General features: G+C 42.0%; 1 protein-coding gene across 3 annotated transcripts in view; it reads right to left on the bottom strand.

The window, feature by feature from the left end:
* The window catches only part of CLIP1 (CAP-Gly domain containing linker protein 1), a 122,417-nt gene that overhangs the window by 85,492 nt on the left and 15,420 nt on the right, over positions 1 to 21,505 (bottom strand). For 2 of the 3 annotated variants that reach the window (XM_029220031.1, XM_029220020.1), the window contains exon 2: positions 1,582 to 1,779. In XM_029220031.1, the coding sequence (XP_029075864.1) occupies positions 1,582 to 1,669 (88 nt within the window). In that variant the 5' untranslated portion in view covers positions 1,670 to 1,779. Of the gene's footprint in view, positions 1 to 1,581; positions 1,780 to 21,505 lie in introns of those variants that run through there. The other variant, XM_029220011.1, reaches the window with a different exon arrangement.

A 21,505-nucleotide genomic window follows, 5' to 3' on the forward strand; every position in this document is an offset into this window, starting at 1 on the left:
GATATAACAGTGGAAGGCCTTATAGAAGGGTTGGCATTTGGAGGGGTCTTAAAAGAGGAAGGATTTTGAGGAGAAGGGGATGCCAATTTTGACTGACTTCCCCAAAGCTAAATAGTCCTTAAATAAACCCATTTCTTCACAATCCTTTGCTTTATCAGTAAAGCTTTCCTCTAAGATGTTGTTACCGAGTCTAAGCTTGTACTACTCACCACACAACAGGCAGGTAACCAAGAGACGAATTGTTGGGGCAAAAGAATAACGACTTTATTCGGAAAGCCAGCAGACCGACAAGATGGCGGGCTCGGGCCCCAAAGAACCATCTTGCCTGAGTTAGAATTCGGGCTCCTTTTATACTAAAAGGGGAGGGAGTAAAGTCAAACACTTCCTGGTTCCCATCAGCCTCCGGAAGGCATGGGTTAATTTCTTCCTCCCTGCAGTCATTCACAGGTGGGCCTGGTCAGGATGTTTCCTGTGAGCTGAACACAAAGGTATTTTAGCTTAATGCTCACTACCTGGGAAGCAGGGTTCCAAGAGATGGGCCATTATGTATAATTTAAACTTATAGGCAACATCCCTTTAGTGAGTAACTTGTAATAGAATACAAAAGGTTCTTCCCTATTACAATGTTTTATGGCCTCTCTGAAAAGGTTTTATCCTGATACATAAAATGTAAATAACTCAGGATCTCCAATGAGTCAACACATATTTACTGAGCTCCTGTTTCATGCCAGGCAATTTTCTAGGTGTGTGGATGGAATACAGCAGTGAAAAAAAAAGCAAACCCAAAGATCCCTTCCCTCAAGGAAGACCTATGAATGTCTTGATGGAAGAACTTGAAGAAACAATGTTGTACACTTAATAGATTATGGTGGGCACCTGTCTGGAAAGGCTGAAAACATAAGGTCTAATAGTATACAGTAAAATAGTATACTGTATATAGTATAGTATAGTATACAGTATATAGTAAAAAGACGATAAAAGCCAGCATAAGATGCTTCTCGCCTGCCTCTCTTACTAAAGACCTTAGGTGACCGTTATGGGATGGAAATGGAAATGCTGAAGGAGGAGATGGAGAACAGATGAGGAACAGGTTGTTAACGATAATAAAAGACACAAGTTCATCTATAAAATGGGGAAGGTCTTCCCTCGTGAGCCAGACTTGAGCTACTGTACTACCTGCTCCCTCGATGATGATGGCCAATTTCAGGTCAATGACTGTCATCACATCTTTTAAGCCAGATTAGTCTTTGTTTTCTCTATATATCCCTAAACCCCAAGAGAAAGGTCCTGATGAGTTCAGGAAGACACATGGGCAGAAAAACTGAAGAAACACTTTAACACTGTAAGGATCAAACACTGAAATTAACTTGACAACTATTTCAGAACCTTACACTGAATCAATGAAATAGACTCTTCACTGATTAAGACTATTAAATATGAAATTCTATGTCTTTTAATTGAAACTTTTTCAAGTATTTTCAACAATATGAAGTTTTATAAGATCGTCTTTTTAAATTTTTCAAATAGAAGTCTTCACATAGGATGAAAAACTTGCTGTTAATGAGAAACATAAAGCATTACCAGAAGAAGCAGGTGTCTTCAAGGCTGTGCTTCCAGGCTTAAGGATCTTCGTAGGGGCCTTAAGCCCGCTTGGTTTTAGCATACTCATTGTCCTTAGTATATCAGAGCAGTTTCTCCTTTGCCTGTTGCCACTATCTTTCCCCAGTCATTGATAGAACTGTGGGTGTTTCTATAGTGGAGTCAGTCTCTGGGTTAAATCTGCAAAGAGAAAAATATAAAAAGAGTTTAGAATCTATAGGAGAAACAAAGTAGAAAGAGTTAATGAAAGTAGCTTTCACAGCCTAAACTTTTCCTTATGATAACCATCTCCACAATGAACCTAGGAACCTAGAAAATTACAAATATCAAAAATATGAAGATGCTGCTGAAATAGATTTAAAAGCAATTTACTATCCTAAAGACAAGTAGCTAAGGCTGGCAATATATTCACTTTTCTTTATAGTATCTAATAATACCAGATCAGTACAGTGCCTAAAAACCACACAATCCATAGACGAGGGTTCAGAAAAATGTGCACCAAACTAAATGGGGGAAAGAGAAGGGAGTTTTCAGTTTTCACTTCATTGACTTCTATGTTGCTTAAGTTTTATGACCACAAGCCCGCATTAACTGTATATACTGTTTAATCCACAGAATTATACAATAACTCAGTATAAAGCCAAGTATATGTTAAACAAGAGAAAGGTTCAAATTCAAACTCTGTAAGAAAAAGCCGTATCTGGAAAGTACTAAAAGGAAGTTATCTTTGTTTTATCTACAGAAACACAATGAACTTCTGATTTACTCAAGACCAAGTAGGAATCTACAACTTCTGGCTCAGGCAAAACAGTACCTTGCCATTTGCTCTTTAAGAGAGGAGGAAGACCTTGGGATTTTGGAATACAGAAAAATATTTCTAGACGTAATACCCAATAAAACAAAATTCAAAGAGAAAAATGCTATTTACTGACTCTCTCAAACGGCTGCATTTTGCATTTTTTTCTGGTAGTCGAGCTTGGATGATGACGCACAGACCTCACTCTCTGGCTCTCTTACAAGCAATGCCAAGCATCAGTAAACAATCTGGCCAGGGCTAACAGAGGAGCTGCTATGGTCCCTGTAGTGAGGTGAATGGTGGCCTCCCCAAAAGATATGTCCATCTGGAACCTATGCATGTGACCTTATTTGAAAGAAGAGTCTTTGCAGACGTTAATTCAGTTACGTATCTTGAGATGGGCTAGCTCGTCCTGGATCACCTGCCTGGGCCCTAAATCTGATGACAAGTGTCCTAATTAGAAGAGGAGATCACAGAGGAGACAGCCAGGTGAAGACCCAGGCAGAGATTGCAGCCATGTGACTACAAGCCAAGGATGGCCAGCAGCCACCAGAAGCTAAGACAGAAGCATGAGACGGATTCTCCCTCAGAGCCTCCAGAAGGAACCAACCCTGGTGATACTTTGATCTCGGACTTCTGGCCTCCAGATCTGTAAGAGAACAAATCTGTTGTCTTAAGCCACCTGGTTTGTGGTCACTTGTTATGGCGGCCCCAGGAAACTAATATAGCCATGTACGTTTTTCTATTCAAAGATAATCAGACCGGGACTTACTTCCCTGGCAGTCCAGTGGTTAAGACTTTGCCTTCCAATAGCGGGGTACAGGTTCGATCCCTGGTCAGGGAGCTAAGATTCCCACATGCCTCGAGGCCAAAAAACCAAAACATAAAAACAGAAGCAATACTGTAACAAACTCAATAAAGATTTTACAAATGGTCCACATCAAAATATCTTCAAACAAACAAACAAACACCAAAGATAATCAGACTGAACGGAAATCAAACCAAGACAGTAGCCTCATTAGGCTCACTCTGAAGACTCCCCATGGTTCTCAAGAGGGTCCAAAACGGCACAAAGTGTTTTTTACAAAGTCAAAGGTAAGCCCTGTGGCTTGGGGGAAGACTGGGATTAACAGAGAAAGCACTGCTGTGTGCTTGAAGACAGGAGTTGCCGATCCTGGCTATTAATACAAAATTCCTGGGCTCCTGTCACCACCATCACCCTCACTGCCAGGACGGTGGCAGTGTGCTGGGAGGCTGTGTGCCAGGCCAGGTGGTTCTAACTCAGAGTCGGATTTGAAACCACATGCCTTACTGCCAGACCCTCACCGTACACAGTGTGTACACCGCAAGCCGAGCTACCTGCTCCTGCTACTGCCTTAGACAGGTGGAGGGTTTCGCTGAGTCTCCTCTAGGCTATTTACTCGTGCAAAAATATTTGAGGAGGCTGGGGACAAGCTAAGTGCAGAGATTACCATGGGGTCTTGTGTGTTGGCTACTCTTCACCATGGTCCAATATCATAAAGTGACAAGGGTCAGGTAGTTAAGGACAGAACAAAGGAGGCACGATCGTCCTGGAAAAGCTACTATAGCGGCGAGAAGAGAGGATGAAGTACTCGTTAAAATATTTCACTCGGGCTAAACACTGAATTCTTGGGCTCAGGTCAAGCACTCCTCTCTAAAGAGAAATTCTGAAAACTGCCACTAGCGACTAGGCCAGCCTCAGCCAGTTTCAAACCTTGCAGCTCAACATGCTAAGCTCACAAAACACTGGCCAAGTTAAAGCCTCGGCCTAAGAAACAGAGGCGTGTGTGGTTATCGGGAACCCAAGAACGGTCATAAACCCAAAGTCTTATGTCTTCTGTTGTCTAATCTTCATGCCTCTAGCTCTCGGTCCATCTGAGCTACTTGAATCCCAAAGCAGGGAACTGTGACCAAGATTTAATGAAGGAGAAAAATCTAGTCTGTCTCAATAAGAGAATTAGGAGCAATTTAAAAAAACACTCTGTGTTTTTTGTGTCTTGGACCTATTTCTGGGCCTTCTAGTTTTCCACACTATTTTAATAATTATGGCTCTAATCACTGTTAATATTTCATAGTACAAGTTCTCTCTCATTCTTTTAAATTTTGTAAAATATACAGAAAAGTACATAAAACAGATATGTACATAAAACAGATATGCAGTTTAATGGGTGAAGCAAACAGCTATGTAATCACAAACCAGATGCAGAAAAGCCACTGCCAGCACTCCAAAATCTCCCTGTGTGTCCCCTCCAGCCTCGCCTTTGTCTCCCAGAGGTAACTACTATTCTGACTTTATGGCAATACTCCCCTTTTAGAAAATAGTTTTACCGGTTATCTGTGCAACAATATGATTAGTTTGTTCTGCCTACTTTTGACGTATAAAAATGGAATCACACTGTACATTGTGTCTGGTATCTTTCACTCAACATTGCTTATACAATTCGCGTGTTGGTGTGACTTATTCATTTTCATTACTGTATGATGTGCCATTTCCTTAGTACCACTTTATTTTACTGCGACGGATACTTCTATGGTGATTTCAGTTTTGGGCTATTATAAGCAATGCTGCAACGAGCATCTTTGTGCACATAAACACATTTCTGTAGGGCATTTACCTAGGAGTTTAATTGCTGGATTATGAGGTAGGCACATCTTTAACATTTAATATCCCTCTCCTTTTCCCCTGCTGTGTATGAGTTCCAGTTCACCAACACTTGATATGGCCAGACTTTAACTTTGGCCAGTGTGATGTTGAGACATTCATTGTGGTTTTATTTTGCATTTCTCTAATTAGGAACAAACTTGAGCATCTGCCTGTGTTCACTGGTCACTGCAAGTCTTCTTTTGAAAAGTGCCCATTCAAAACTTGTCTCTGTTGTGTTCATGTCAGCTGTCTTTTACTCATTGATTTGTATATATTCTTGGTACTAATCATTATTGAGTTACATCTGTTGTAAATATCCTCTCCTTCTCTGATTATTTTTCTTTCTCGTCATGGTTTTTTGATGAATAAAAATTCTTCATTTAAAAAATAAATAAAACTAAAACCCAACAATGTTGGTTTTTAAATCTTCCAATTTAAGTTTCTTCTTCATGCATTATTAATGAATGCCAAGTCAGGCTTGCTTTAAAAAAATCAATTCACTGGGGTTTCCCTGGTGGCGCAGTGGTTGAGAGTCCGCCTGCCGATGCAGGGGACACGGGTTCGTGTCCCGGTGCGGGAGGATCCCACATGCCACAGAGCGGCTGGGCCCGTGAGCCATGGCCGCTGAGCCTGTGCGTCCGGAGCCTGTGCTCCGCAACGGGAGAGGCCACAGCAGTAAGAGGCCCGCGTACTGCAAAAAAAAAACAAAAAAACCCTGCCTTATTTGTGTCTCAAAATAGCTGTGAAGGTAGGTGAACAAATATCTTTATGCCCATTCACGGACAAAGAGAATTAAGGTCTGAGAAGGTAAGTGACTTTCCCAAGGTCAATCAAATTAGTGCTGGCGCTTTTGGGACCTGGTACTTTGCTGAACAGATTCACTCTCTGAAGGAAATCTTCCCACAAGATGGTCATCCATTCATTCAACAAATATTTCCTGAGAAACTACTATGTAAAAGGTACTCTTCCATTTTCTCACTGGCCGGTGGGGTAAGCAGGAAAGGAGAAACCGCTGGGAGGCTCAGAGAGAGTGCTGAACACACAAAAATATTTGTCTTTGAGCAGAGAAACAGGAGCTTACTAGGGAAATGTAGAAGGAACGCCAAGCAGCCCAAAGTACACGTGAGGCTTGTGGTCATGAATTTAAAGCAAAACCAGTCTCCCGTTATTTTTTCTCTAATAACAAGCTTCTGCTCAGGCACAGATACGAGGAAGGTAGATAGCTAAGTTCAACTACAATCAAAATTCTGCCAGTTAAATTAAAATAGAAGGGAAAAGCAAGGGAGGTGATGGTGATTTTAAAGGAGTGTTTTATAGGAGTGATTAAAATGGCACTGGGAATCTGAGATGAGTAAAAAGGGAAGTGAAGACAGCGTGGGGTCAGAGTGAAAAATTGGATCAGAGGTCTCAGAGAGGATGAAGGATTGTCACAATGAAGACAATGGATACTCAAATGTGCATACAAATCTGGGGATCTTTTTTTTTTCTTTTAATGTATTTATTTTATTTATTTTTGGCTGCGTTGGGTCTTCACTGCTGCGCGAGGGCTTTCTCTAGTTGTGGTGAGCGGGGGTACTCTTTGTTGCAGTGCTCGGGCTTCTCATTGCGGTGGCATCTCTTGTTGCGGAGCACAGGCTCTAGGTGTGCAGGCTCAGTAGTTGTGGCGCACGGGCTTAGCTGCTCCACGGCACGTGGGATCTTCCCGGACCAGGGCTCAAACCCATGTCCCCTGCGTTGGCAGGCAGATTCTGAATCAGTGCACCACCAGGGAATTCCTGGGGATCTTGTTTAACTGCAGATTCTGACTTGGTAACTCTGGGGCGGGGCCTCAGATTCTGCTTTCCAACACTCCCAGAGGTATTAATCCTGCCATTTTGAGGACACCCCCTCCCCTTTGAGTAGCAAGGGGTCAGTGGATCAGAGGTGGTGTTTAGAGTGAGAAGCTTGAAGGCTCTGACCGTGGGGATGGAACTCAGAGGCCTGAGCGCTGAAGGGATTACTGGTAGGACTGTGGGAGTCTAAAATACAGGGACTGGAGGAGGAGATGTGGATAGCAAGAAGGAGGCAGAAGCTATAAGGAATGAAGGGAAGAGGCGGAGGCCAGTGGATATCAGCATGGTAGAGCCTCGAAGGGGCTGCGGTTTTTGAAGGCCTGAGAAGCAGCAATTTACAGCATCAAACAACACGGTCAAGTCTGAGGTAGGCCCTTGAGAGGGCTGCAGGGAAAACAGTGTCTTCAGAGACCAGCCAAGTTCTAGACAAGGTAAGGAGCGAAAGAGACTGTTCAGAGAAGAGGCTGGTGACAGAGAGAGAAGACTGATAATCACAAACATGAACTATAGAAGGCCAAGTTAAAGAGTTTGGAATTGGGCTCAATTAGCAGATGAACCCAGCAGTACAGAGATGAATAGTTAAGTATAAAATTATCTGTCTTACATTGTAGTTAAGAGGCAGTGTACTTAAAAAAAAAAAGTGGATTTGTGAAGAAAGCAACCTAAACATGATGAACCTAAAATTTAACCAAAAAATGATGCTATGTTTTGTAATAATCAGTTATAAAAACAACATCGAAAGTCAACATAATGGTAATGTTCAATGTCTTAAACTGGGTGGTGTGTACATGGGTATTCCCTCCATTGTTCATTATGTGCACACAGATCTCCTGGGGATCTTGTTAGACTGCAGATTCTTATATACGTATACACATACATTTCATGTTGAGTAATTTAACATAACGTGAAATACACCAGAAGAAGGAAGAAAGGTGACTGTGCATTGCCAAATTAAAAAGAAGCACAGCCCAAGAAGTCTAGAGAAAGAGTTAAAAAGAAAATGTGTATTTTACTCACCCTGGGAAAAGGTTCTCTGGAAAATAAACATAGGGCGTCTATGGAGCAGACTTGGAAAAGCTGGGTGAAAATCAGCATTTAAGGACATTTGAGACAATGCTCCAAAATCCTTTGCTCACATATGGGTTGGGTTTCTAAGAGCGACCAAAGGGAATTGTGCCTTTTGGCATTTCACTCATTATAAATACACAAAGTTATATTTTATAAACTTCAATCTCTGAATTTGTTAGTATGAGTCTAATCTCTGAGTATATGGATTTAAAAAAAAGAGTTTCTGAGCTTACAAAGTGGAGGGTAAGATCTCCAAGACAGGAGCGACACAGAGACAGGCGGTCCTGCCAACCCTGATTTTTGTTACTTTAATGCAACGGTTCTCTAAGTGTGAGCCCTGCATGCCTAAGGGCACCCAGCGACCCTTTCAGGGAGTCAAAACTATTTTCATAATATTGCTAAGATGTGACTTGCCTTCTCCTGCAGTGTTGACATTTACAGAAGCAATAGTGGGTAAAAAGTGTAGATGCCGTAATCAAGGCAGTAGAGGCACACTGTACTAGTCTTTTCTGTACTCAGTGCTTCCAGGAAAAAAAAACTACTTTCACATAAGAATGTGATAAAGCACTTGATAAAGCATAAAAATGAATAATTTTATTAAATTTCAACCTTGAATATGTGCCTTTTTAATATTCTGAGTAACAAAATGGGAAGTCCATGTGAACCACTTCTGTTGAACACCCCTGCACAATGACCGTCTCAATAAAAAGCACACGTGCAACCGAGGGGCAAGCTCAACCAGCCACTCTGTTCACGGAACACCATTTCCACCTGAAAGAATTCCTGACAAGCTGTGGTTACTCAGACTCGGTATCTCCAGCAGACATTTTCTTGAAAGTGAACTATGTGAGCCTGTCACTTCAAGGAAAACAACTATTTGTTGACAATGATAAAATTTAAGCTTTCAAGAGAAAGAATTTTGGAAAACCTATCCTGTGCTGTGAGCTTGAGAGCTTTGCAATACTACAGATTTTTCTGATGAGATCGATGGTGTTAACAAACATAATTTTTAATGTGCCAATGTTTGGAAGATCTCATAACTCAGTAAATCAATATTTTCCAACCAGAAATGTATAATGTTACAAAATCCCATATGGGTTAAGGGTTCATTCAAAGCACAAATTAGACCAATGGATTTTTACGTAACAATAAAAATTCATTCATATAGTTTGAGATGCCACCTTTAAGAAACTACAGCCTATCAAGTTTTTGGAGTAGTATGTTTTTTATACATAAATTTATTTCATTTATTTATTTTTGGTGTGTTGGGTCTTCGTTGTTGGGCACAGGCTTTTCTCTAGTTGCCGCGAGTGGGGGCTACTCTTCATTGCGATGGCTTCTCTTGTTGCAGAGAACAGGCTCTAGGTGTGCTGGCTTCAGTAGTTGTGGCATGTGGGCCTCAGTACTTGTGGCACACGGGCTTAGTTGCTCTGCAGCATGTGGGATCTTCCTGGTCCAGGAAGATCCCACCTGTGTCTCCTGCATTGGCAGGCGGATTCTTAACCACTGTGCCACCAGGGAAGCCCTGGAGTAGTATTAAAGAAGAAAATCCATAATTATCTGAAAATGCTCTTCCTTTCCTATAAATCTGTGAGGCCAATTTTCTTCATGTACTTCAATCAAAACAATGTATGGGGACTTCCCTGGTGGCACAGTGGTTAAGAATCGGCCTACCAATGCAGGGAAAACGGGTTTAAGCCCTGGTCCGGGAAGATCCCACATGCCGTGGAGCAACTAAACCCGTGCGCCACAACTACTGAAGCCCACACACCTAGAGACCGTGCTCCACAAGAAGAGAAGCCACCGCAATGAGAAGTCCACCCACCACAACGAAGAATAGCCCCTGCTCGCCTCAACTAGAGAAAGCCTGCACGCAGCAACGAAGACCCAATGCAGCCAAAAATAAATAAATAAATGCATTTTTTTTTAAAGAAAGTATCACTACAGATTAAATGCAGGAGTTCACTTCTATTAAGCTTGTCTTCTGTTAAAGCCAGACATTTAGAGAGATTTGCAAAAATGTAAAACAATGCCATCTTCTCATTAAATTTTTTACTTTAGAAAATAGTTATTCTTCATTAAAGAAATATAACATGTATGGGTTTATTATTATATCTAATAAATTAATAAATATTTTAAAATATTTTCAGTTTTACTTCCTAGTATGGTAAATATCAATAGATAAAACCTACAAATAAAAACTCTTTGGAGACCTCAATAATTTTTAAGAATGTAAAGGGGTCCTAAGGAAAAAAGTTTGAGAACTGCTGCTATAGGCATTTTTGATTTACATTTTGAGTCACAAAGGGCTTCCCAGTTTATAAGGCCTCCCAAAAGCATGTGCTTCTTCTTCAGATAATTTTAGATCTGGACGCCAAGTTAGCAAGCACAGGATTTACTACTGTATTACCACTGATACAGCACTGTGCTAGGGGTTGATTGATGTAAGGAGCCTGAACTTACAACCTACAGGAAGACCAGATGTGTGTACATAAAGCAACATGAATACAATGATGCACTGACACTGGGGTATTTGCATATGTAAGACAGACATTTCTCTAAGGCAGATATCAGAGGGACCGGAGCTCTGAATCAGCACTTTTCAAAATGTGCAGCAGTGTCACCTGGGAACTTACTAAAAATGCAAATAATTTGGGACCCTCCCCAAACCTACTGAAACGAACTCTGGAGGGGGGCCAGCTATCCACATTTTAAGCCCTTCTGGTAATTCTGAGGCTAATGTTTGAGAAACACTGCTGAACAACCGATAAGATCAGAGGTTCATTTTCTCAATTACATGCACGTGAATCACCCACATGATCGATTTGGCAAATACCCCTACAGAAGCCCTGGTGCTTTCACGCTATGCTTTTGTTTCAGGTTTTTCACTCAGCCTTGAATGCCCTTTCCAAGCCTAGTTATTTTCATCTGCTGAAACTTTACTCAAGGGCAAATTCAGGGATACAGCCAGCCCACAAAACCTTCTCCAATGAAAATGTGTTCATCCTTCAATTTCCCATAGAGCTGAGTCTGTATCTCTTTCCTATCACCTAGCACACTGAGCTGGCTGTACACCGCCTATTGATTCTACAGGTTACAAATGCCCTGGGGGGAGAAACTGTATTTTAGTCATTATATCCCTCATGATACTTTATAAACTATGCTCACTACAAAAAATGAGAAAAACAGTCTCAATCGTTTAAATGAGTTTACAAACCAGTTGGGATTATACCCAATATTTTAAAAAGTTATTCTTGGTGCTTGCTACAGGTGACAGAAAAATATATGACACGGGCATAAGCTCAAGAATTTATGATGCAGTTGGAGAGAAAAGACCCACATATATGAAAAATAACTAAGAACACAATGCAACTTGTGTGTCAAAGGAAAGTAACAGCTGTTGGCAGTCAGGAATTTTTAAAAGGCAGAGAGAAAAATTTCAGAAAAGACCGAGGAAGGGAGAGGAAAGGTATAAAGCATGTGAATAAGACAATGAGACGCTCAGTATGGCTGACATTAGGAGATTCTTGTAAGAGATCAATTTAGAAAGTTAAATGAAAAGGAGACTTTAAAGAGCCTTAGAGGGTGATGGTCTAGTCAGGTGGGATGGGAGGTAGGAAGGGAGCGGATGTGTGTATGCATATGGCTGATTTGCTTCACTATGCACACAACGTTGTAAAGCAATTATACTCCAATAAAATAAATAAATAAAGAGCCTTAGAGGGAATTCCCTGGCAGTCCACTGGTTAGGACTCTGAGATTTCACTGCCGTTGCCGGGGTTCAATCCCTGGTTGGGGAATAAGATCCCACAAGCCACGAGGTGTAGCCAAAAAAAAAAACAAAAAAAAAACTTTAAGACTCTATTGGTACAAGATAAAAGATGTCTACAGTTTCCCTTTAGGCCCTATATGTATTTCATTTGCATATTTCAGTTATCTTAACCTAACCACCATTACCAAGCAAAGATTTAAACCGAAGGTTGGCAGCCCCTTTTCCAGTGGCATGCCGAGTCTTCATTCACTCCAACCATGGCTGTTTGTAACAGCCGGGGGCTGGCTGCTGGGGTAGGTCTTAATTTCAGGGAAGAACCATGAGCATCAGAAGACGATGACTAAATTGCGAATACAAAGAAAGGTTCTCATCTAAAACCCTTCGGATAACACCTTAGCAAGGATAAACTTGGAGAGGCTGTAAAGATTGGATACCACTGAACACAAATGACAAACTGCAGACTTCTCTACTACTCTTCGCACTGCAGGAGGGGAGGGGGATCAGATATTCCACAGCCTACTTTGCCTCGATAACTTTTGGTATCTTAGCATAAGCTGCCCACCCCAGTTTACAAGTCAGGCTGAAAGCTAAATATTCTAGATCTGCATTCTCCAATATGGTAGCCACTAGCCACTTTAAATTCTTTTAAAACGTAATCAAGTTAAAAATTCAGTTCCTCAGTCACACCAGCCACACTTCAAGTGCTCAAGAGCCACAGTGCAACGTATAGAATAATTTCCACCATCATAGAAAGTTCTAATGGATAGCACTGTGCTAGAACCTTCAGGAACCCTCTACTGCCAAATGAACAGTGTCCTTCAAAGTGACCACCTGAGGAAATGGTAAGTTTATTTGAATAATACTGCTTTGGTCAAAATATTTTTAACTCTTCAGTTATTTTTTTTATTTTTTAAATTTTTAAAAATTTATTTATTTTATTTATTTTTGGCTGCACTGGGTCTTCGTTCCTGCGGGCGGGCTTTCTCTAGTTGCGGCGAGAGGGGGCTACTCTGTTGTGGTGCACAGGCTTCTCACTGCAGTGGCTTCTCTCGTTGCGGAGCATGGGCTCTAGGCTCGCAGGCTTCAGTAGTTGTGGCACACGGGCTTTGTTGCTCCGCAGCAACGTGGGATCTTCCCAGACCAGGGCTCGAACCCGTGTCCCCTGCATTGGCAGGCAGATTCTTAACCACTGCACCACCAAGGAAGCCCCCTTAACTCTTCTTTTAGAAATTACTTCAGAGACAGTTTATAAGTTTCACTTTATTAGTGAACCAAGGCGACAGTGACCATCTCAATACTATTCTTTGGACTTGGCTCTTAAAACACTACTAGCTGTTTCCAAAACTTGAATCCAAAAACCTCAAAAATATAATGATGTGCAGCTACTGAACACAGCAAAAATTTATCCAAGGCATATGGGCCAATTCCAACAGTTCGAAAAAGTATTCATGAATGGCTTATCACTATAATTAATGAACACCTCCCTAAATGAAAAAACTAAGTTCTGGTGTATTTTTTTCATTTATTTTTAAGGCAGTCACAGCACTTTATTATCCCACCTTCCAAACTATAATATTGCAACATATACCACACACATGAACCCCCAGAATCCTTTATTTACACCACTGACTGATGCCATAGTTCTAATATTTTTCAAGCCAAAAACCGTTTGTAAAATATTCATCTCTAGAATTTAACAACTCATTTCTGAATAGTCAACAATAGCTACTGTTTTGCCCGTACATTCTCAAATGGGAGACAGAGAGAGACCTACTTCCAAGAGCGAACTATGTAGCAGGGAGAAGAGCCCCAGGCCACAGGCAGCTCAGCTACACAGTCCCTTCTGCCTCCCTCCCTCTCAGTGAAAGGGTTACATTTCCACCTAAAAACGGGAAGCTTTGCTGCCAAACATCAACACCAGAGGAACAGTTTTTTTTTGTTTTGTTTCTGTGTAACCTACAGGCTTAAGAAGACAATAAAGCCAAGCCTGGAATAAGCAAAAATTTTGAACTAGATTAACAGCCTCTGTTTGTGATTTAACTCCGAGATCTGATCTAAGTAACAAATATAAAAGGGCAAGATATTTATTTCAGGGAAGCAAATAACCTTAAAAGACCTATCCTCTTTGGTATTTCTTAAAAAGAAATGTGCGTTGTATTTCTTGAGAATGTCAGCTTTACTCAAAGTTGGGATTTCAGGAAGTAGGACTATTCTTCCACCCAACAAACAAATTGTCTTCTGGGACTTCCCTGGCAGTCCAGTGGTTAGGACTCTGAGCTTCCACTGCAGGGGACACGGGTTCAATCCCTAGTCCGGGAACTAAGATCCCGCAGGTCACAAGGGGTGTGGCCAAAAAAAAACCTCTTCTACCCTCTATGAAGTCAAGGACAGGTACACATTTGTCTAGTGTGTTAGAAAATACAGGCATCTGGGGAGGTTTCATGAGATTAAAGCAATGCCGCGACATAGAAAACGCCACAGATACTAGCTATTACTAAGAATCCAAGCACCCCACTTTCCTCTCAGAAAGAACCTCTCTCACTACACATCACTGGACAGGAAATTACATACAAGTCACTCTCCCATTCTAAACAAACAAATTTTCAGAGGTCGAAGATACTGTTCAAGACTATAACCTTCTCAAAACACAGAACACATGCTTACTGCGGTTATCCCTTATTTAATAAGCAATTTAATCACGTATCATCTGCCTCATAAAGGTAAGAACATGGAAAACATCCAGATAAAGAAAAATTTTACTTTTTCTTTATCTGGTTGTTAGTTAGTTAGGATGTTAGTTAGTTAGTAGGGAGAAAAGACCCTACTAATGAAGCCCCAGTTTGGAGGTGACGCTACTGCCACCTAACACTTTATGCAAGACACAGAGAGCAGGTACTGCTCCAGCCACCTCAGGAAACTGCCGCAGTGTCATTTCAAGATGCCTCTGGGATCACTCCCCACCTGCTAACACCCACCACCATTCAGACCCCATCCTGATAACCCTTCCACGAAGAGGTCTTGCAAAGTGAATGAAAATTCAAAGTGAATGAAAATTCAAAAGTCAAAGATTCAGTTCTATTCTCCCTGCATAAGAATATAGGCTGAAGGCTTCCCTGGTGGCGCAGCGGTTGAGAATCTGCCTGCCAATGCAGGGGACACGGGTTCGAGCCCTGGTCCGGGAAGATCCCACGTGCCACGGAGCAACTAAGCCCGTGCGCCACAACTACTGAGCCTGCACTCTAGAGCCTGCGAGCCACAACTACTGAGCCCACGTTCCACAACTACTGAGCCCACGTGCCACAGTTACTGAAGCCCACACGCCTAGAGCCCGTGCTCCACAACAAGAGAAGCCACCGCAATGAGAAGCCCACGTGCCGCAACGAAGAGTAGCCCCCGCTCGCCGCAACTAGAGAAAGCTGCGCACAGCAACAAAGACCCAATGCAGCCAAAAATAAATAAATAAATTTATTTTAAAAAAATATGCTGAAAGCACAGAAATGCTTTCAATAGTGAAAACTGATCTAAAGCAGTTAAATATTGTCCCCATAGATAAAACTGACTTTAAATTGGCAATTTTGAGTGTCTACGACCCACGTGTACAGGACGACTCATTTCTGAAATGCCAATTGAAAGAGACTTATCTGACACGTCTGGAAGGGAACACACTAAGCAAATCTAAAAAAGCCTCCTAGTCTCAAAGAAAGTAAATGTTTTAAGACTCTAGGTCATGTGTGTTTAGGAAAATAGGGACATGTGACTGTTACAGAGGGGAAAAAATAGGGAATACATAGGACAATGCTTTAAAAAAGAGGTCTATTTCAGAAACTGGGATGTTGAGTCTCCCGAATACTGACATGCTTTTCGGGGGAAAAAGCAGTAACAGCAACAAAAAGATTCTTCCCACTTCATCTCTCAACTCATGGGAATCAAACTTAGGAAAAGGGTCCAATATCTACTTAAATAAAAAACTAGGAGGGGGCCCTCCCTGGCGGTCCAGTGGTTAAAGACTCCACGCTTCTAATGCAGGGTGCATGGGTTCAATCCCTAGTCAAAGAGCTAAGATTCCCACATGCCGTGCAGCCCCCCCCCCAAAAAAAGGAGGGAATAATTTATCAAGTGCTTGCACCCAGTACACAGGAACACAGAGGTCCTTGAAATTTGTTTAAAGGAGGACAATCCTTAAGAAAATTATATTATGTATTAACCCTCAGAGACTAGATTTCTGGATATCTGTGTGAACCAACACCTCTTCTTCCAACTCCCACTAAAACAAGTACAAAGAGCAAAGCAGGGGCTTCCCTGGTGGCGCAGTGGTTGAGAATCTGCCTGCCAATGCAGGGGACACGGATTCGAGCCCTGGTCTGGGAAGATCCTATATGCCGTGGAGCAACTAGGCCCGTGAGCCACAACTACTGAGCCTGCGCGTCTGGAGCCTGTGCTCCACAACAAGAGAGGCCGCGACAGTGAGAGGCCCGCGCACCGCGACGAAGAGTGGCCCCTACTCGCCGCAACTAGAGAAAGCCCTCGCACAGAAACAAAGACCGAACACAGCCAAAAATAAATAAATAAATAAATAAAAAGTTAAAAAAAAAAAAAAGAGCCAAACAATATATTCAAAACCAAATGGTGACAACCTCTCAATTGTGATATATCAGAATTTAGGCCTCTGGGTGATTAATTTATACCACTGACAAACCAAGTCTAATCATTCCAAATTGTTACTTGTCTAGTGCTATATATACATTTTCACAGAGCAAAAATATTATGTTTATTTGCAGGGAATGGGAAAATTGACAGCAAATTTCATAGCTGATTGAGCCACTGGTTATCTACATGCCTATTCACACAGCAAAATACTTCTGCTCTACTGCTGAGTTTTCTATTTTCAAATGTCCTGCCAGAGGATACTTTAAAACAGTGATATTCTTATCATTATACATTATTTTTCAATAAAATACAGAGCGCCCAATGTCCATATCTTTACTTTTTATCTAGTGAAGTTGCAGAAAAGTCGACACAAATCTAGCAAAATGGGACAAACCGGTACCTCATGGTGGCTGCAGAATTGCAGACTGTCTGCCAGGCCTCACCTCATATCCGGGCAGAAGTTGGGCAAACACTGTGAGCAATCCTGGCTGTGAGGTCACAATGCCGGCATCACAAACAGGGATTCTGATGCCTGTCCCCCTCTAGGATGCAACCTCACCACGTTAAAGAAAAACCAGAAGGTTCCATAATCCTGAACCTGGAGCTGATGACCCAAAACATGCACCTTCCCCCAAGAAAGTATCCTCCCATGTAAAATTAAGCAGCATCATTCTCCACTACTGACCAGCACAGGCAATGCAGGTGAGCAGAGAAAAGCTCATCCACCTAAAGTTAAGTATCCAGCTCACCACCAGGAAGGTATTTTTATATACCTCAAGTTTGCAAGTTTTTATTTCAGTTCAGTTTCAAACACCTTTCCTTAGTATTCTGTCCTGGAAAATTAAGCTATATTTAAGAATTCTGAAAACTGAGTAGGATGTAAATCATACACTTAAGATATCACCTGGGTCTTGCCACTCTACCACATCGCTAACTTCACCGATCCCAATATTTATTGACTAAGAAGGAAGAAGGATTATAATGTGTAAGCTAGAGGTTCATTTCGAAAATGCCACAAGTACAAAGCCTCACCACAGCTCCACAATAGTGTATCTTTGCTAAGAAAGTCAAAATCGCCAGATTGTTGTCATTGCTGTGGTTCCCCCCCCAACCCCCATGAGTTCTGGAATTTTCAAGCCAGCACAGAATAAGAATTAGTGACATTTTATTGTTACTTCTAAGAGGTTAAACATTCTTAAATTGGAAGGAAATGTAATAAAGGATTAACAGTAATTATCTCTAGGTGATGGGATTACTGGCAGTTTTTAATCTTTGTGTTCTCTTGGGTTTCTCAAATTCTATTTAATGAACAGATATCATTTCTGAAGCAGGAAAAAAAATTTTTAATGACTTTTTTGGAGCCACAGGAAAATGGGCTGCAACCAGGGAGTGAGGAAGCTGACTCTACTGTGCTATGTGCACAGGAACATGAAACCAACAGGCCAGTGTCAGCAGTGAGAAGTGGGTACCCATGGGGAGAGGCTAGGTGTTTACCAAGCCGAATTCTTTCTCTTCCAGGAGTCACAGACCTCGTTTCCCAGCTCCCTTTGCAGTTCAGGGTGACCACGTGACTGAGTCCTAGCCAATGGAATGAGAGCAGTGCCTGGGCTGTGTGCACTTCTAGGCCTCCCCCATAATATCTTCCTATTCTTGGCCCTTCCGGTGGCTTGATGGAGATGAGCAGGGCAACCTCAAAAGCATGGATGGAAGACAATGTGATCACAACTCGGAAGAAGCTTGAATCCCTGTATCACTTCTCTTCATTCCCTCATCAGAAAATACCTACCCTGGACTTTTCCACAACTGAAAATAAACTTTCATCCATTTAAGTCATTAAAATTAATGGAGTTTGCTACAGCAGCTAGCTTTTCTTACCTAATACAGTGGCAATGAGATAAAAACTCTTGCTAAGAGCTTTGGAATCATCTCAGCTAAGTAAACTCAAAGAATATTTTAGGATAAGCACCTGAGACAGAAATGCTTCACATCACAAAAAGCATAATTATATGAAAGATAAATAAACGCAGTGGTTAAGAATCCACCTGCCGGGCTTCCCTGGTGGCGCAGTGGTTGAGAGTCCGCCTGCCGATGCAGGGGACACGGGTTCGTGCCCCGGTCCGGAAAGATCCCACATGCCGCGGAGCGGCTGGGCCCGTGAGCCATGGCCGCTGAGGCTGTGCGTCCGGAGGCTGTGCTCCACAACGGGAGAGGCCACAACAGTGAGAGGCCCGCGTAGAGCAAAAAAAAAAGAATCCACCTGCCAATACAGGGGACACGGGTTCAAGCCCTGGTCTGGTGAGATCCCATATGCCGCGGAGCAACTAAGCCCGTGCGCCACAACTACTGAAGCCTACACGCCTAGAGCCTGTGCTCTGCAACAAGAGAAGCCACCACAATGAGAAGTCCACGCACTGCGAGGAAGAGTAGCCCCTGCTCACCACAACTAGAGAAAGCCTGCGCACAGCAATGCAGACCCAACACAGCCAAAAATAAATAAATAAATAAATTTATTAAAAATAAATAAATAAATGTACCGTATTTTTTTTTTAAAGCAAAAAGACATTTTACTGGGACTTCCCTAGAGGTCCAGCAGTTCAGACTCCGTGCTTCCACTGCAGGGGGCGAGGGTTCGATCCCTGGTCGGGGAAGTAAGATCCTGCCTGCCGCGTCGTGTGGCCAAAAAAAAACCAGACATTTTACTGGCAAGAGCAAAATATGTTTAAACAACACATAAGTCTGACTGTATGTAAGATAAGACTGATGATGAGCTGATAAGTGTTCAAGAGTTAGGTGACGATGGTACTACTCACTTACTTATGTAAATGTCTGAAATTTCCCATAATAAAAAGTTTCTATTATAGAAGATATTTTAGTAAAATCCAAACTCCACCTTCTTCCTCACCCCTTGTAACCTAAAAAAAGCTTAAGCAGTTTACAGAAATGAGAGGTTCCTCAAAATAGCAGTTCCCCACAACAAGCATGGTATAAATTACGTCCAAATGAAAAGAAATAATAGTCTTCATAATTCTTCTCTGATTTCCTAAGGTTTTGTTTACTCTTTGGTTGTTTTGTGGTTTTTGTTTACTGTTATAAAAAATGTGTTTTTTTTTTAAAGTAGGAAGAGGGTTAGATTAGGAAATGAAACACCTGGATTCTGTCCCAGCTGGATGACCTTAAACTAGTATTTAACCCCTTCCTGGAACTCGGCACTCTCATCTATATAACCTAAGGATACTCATTACATAAGATCGGTTTCTAACTCCGTCCTTTCGTAGTTCCACTGTTTCAGATTTCAAATCCAAACTCCCTAAGTGAAAGGGCAAGGATTCACAAGTGAAAGGACTTGTGGCTCAAACTTTGCCAAAGAGGGAAGGAAGAACCACACCTGATAAGATCGGCCTCTAACAAGCGCAGAGTCTCCTGCTGCTCTCCAGCTCGGCACCGCATCCTCCGAGGCAAACCACATCTCCACATGCCCCCTCAGTCCCTTCACAGTCCGTTTTGCCCCATCAGCTAAATGAAAATACTCCTCTATTTACTAAATCTGGAAATTCTATCTGGAGGCAAAGGAGAGTTGAAGAATTTGCAATGAATTTAATCTGCCAGGAGAGGGAGTTTAACAGTGAGCCTCCAAAAACAAGCTGCCCCCGACTGCAGAGTGAGCACCTACCTGGATGCTCAGGCTTCTGCTCGACCCTGCTGGGTGCCCACGAGGAGACCGGGCATCAGACAGGTTAAGTGACTTACCTGTAGACAGCTGCACTCTGAGACTTCTGAGCTCCTGTCTATTTCTAAAATGTTAAAAGTCCACGCACTTTGTAATAGAAAGGAAGGGGGAAAGAAGTTCTGGTTTAATGGAAAGTCTAGTTGAGAGAAAGATATTTCTGAAGCTGATTTTCAAGTCAAGCTAGAGAGAAAAACTCAAAGGCTGTGTTCTAATATCATGTTCCTGAATTTGGGAAATTCATTCACAGCTTAATCCCCTCCCCTGAAGTCACGGTTACATAAGTGTCTGTTGCCTGCTGTGTCACTTGCTGTCCCCCACCCCCAATACAGGAGACGCCTTGTAACCTGAGCTCCTCTGCTTCAGTCACTGAAAACACTTAAACAACACCCTGGTCGCTTTCCAAACCGACTTGTACTTCTACTAAGGAAAGCCAAGTTATTCCATTTTTTCCCATCTTACAAGTTTCATTCACATTGATATTTCTGTACATACGTAAAACACAAAGTTGAAGATCATTTTCGTATTTTCTTCAATTTCTGAGTAAAACAAGGAAGGTCAAGTATTTCAACTTCACAGGATAGCAAAGCACAATCAATAAGCTGGCAGGCTTGCCTGGGGCAAAGTTAAACGTAACATCTCCTAGGTGAACAGAGCTGACAGTCCTCGTGTGGGAACTGCACAGTCATGCCTATTTATACACCCAAGGCCCACATTCCACTGCTCCACGCGGCACCCCCCCCACGTGTAAGGGCTTCTGGGGGACACAGGAAATGAATGACTCTAGAAGAATACAAGCAGACACGCCGCCTCCTCCGAGGTCTTTTCTGACCGCGCTTCCTGCCCTATCTCCTCCTCAGGACTGCTCTAGCCACCGTGCAGTCGGCTATAATTGAATGATGAATCATACTCACTCCTGTTTGGTTTGCACACCACCCTATGACTAAGTTTCTCATGGTAGGGGATGAAATTTGCCTCTGCATCCAACGGGCCTAAAAAAAGTATCTGATACTCAGCAAGAGTTCAAAAAAGTCCTGAACTGACTCAACAAAACAGGAACCCCAAAAATGATGCAATTTCCAAACTAAAGCATCAGCTACGCATTTGATGAAGATGACAATATTATAAGGTTTCCCAACCCTGGAACCTCCTTTAAAAAGTAGGCCAATGAGGCTATGGGCAAACTGTTCAATTACCACCTCCAGTGAATGCTATGTAAGAGCTGTAAGTCTCTAAAATTAGATTACCTTTTTTGACACAGAGATACTTGCTCTGTCCAACAGAAATACAATGTGAAGCAAATGTGTAATTTTGAATTTTCTAATAACCATGTTTAAAAATTTTTTAAAAACCAGGTGAAATTAATAAACTATTTTTGTTAACCAAATATTGATATATGCAA

This window comes from Monodon monoceros, unplaced genomic scaffold, assembly GCF_005190385.1.
Source record: "Monodon monoceros isolate NGI ecotype Baffin Bay Population unplaced genomic scaffold, NGI_Narwhal_1 Super_Scaffold_1, whole genome shotgun sequence".
Classification (NCBI taxonomy): domain Eukaryota; kingdom Metazoa; phylum Chordata; class Mammalia; order Artiodactyla; family Monodontidae; genus Monodon; species Monodon monoceros.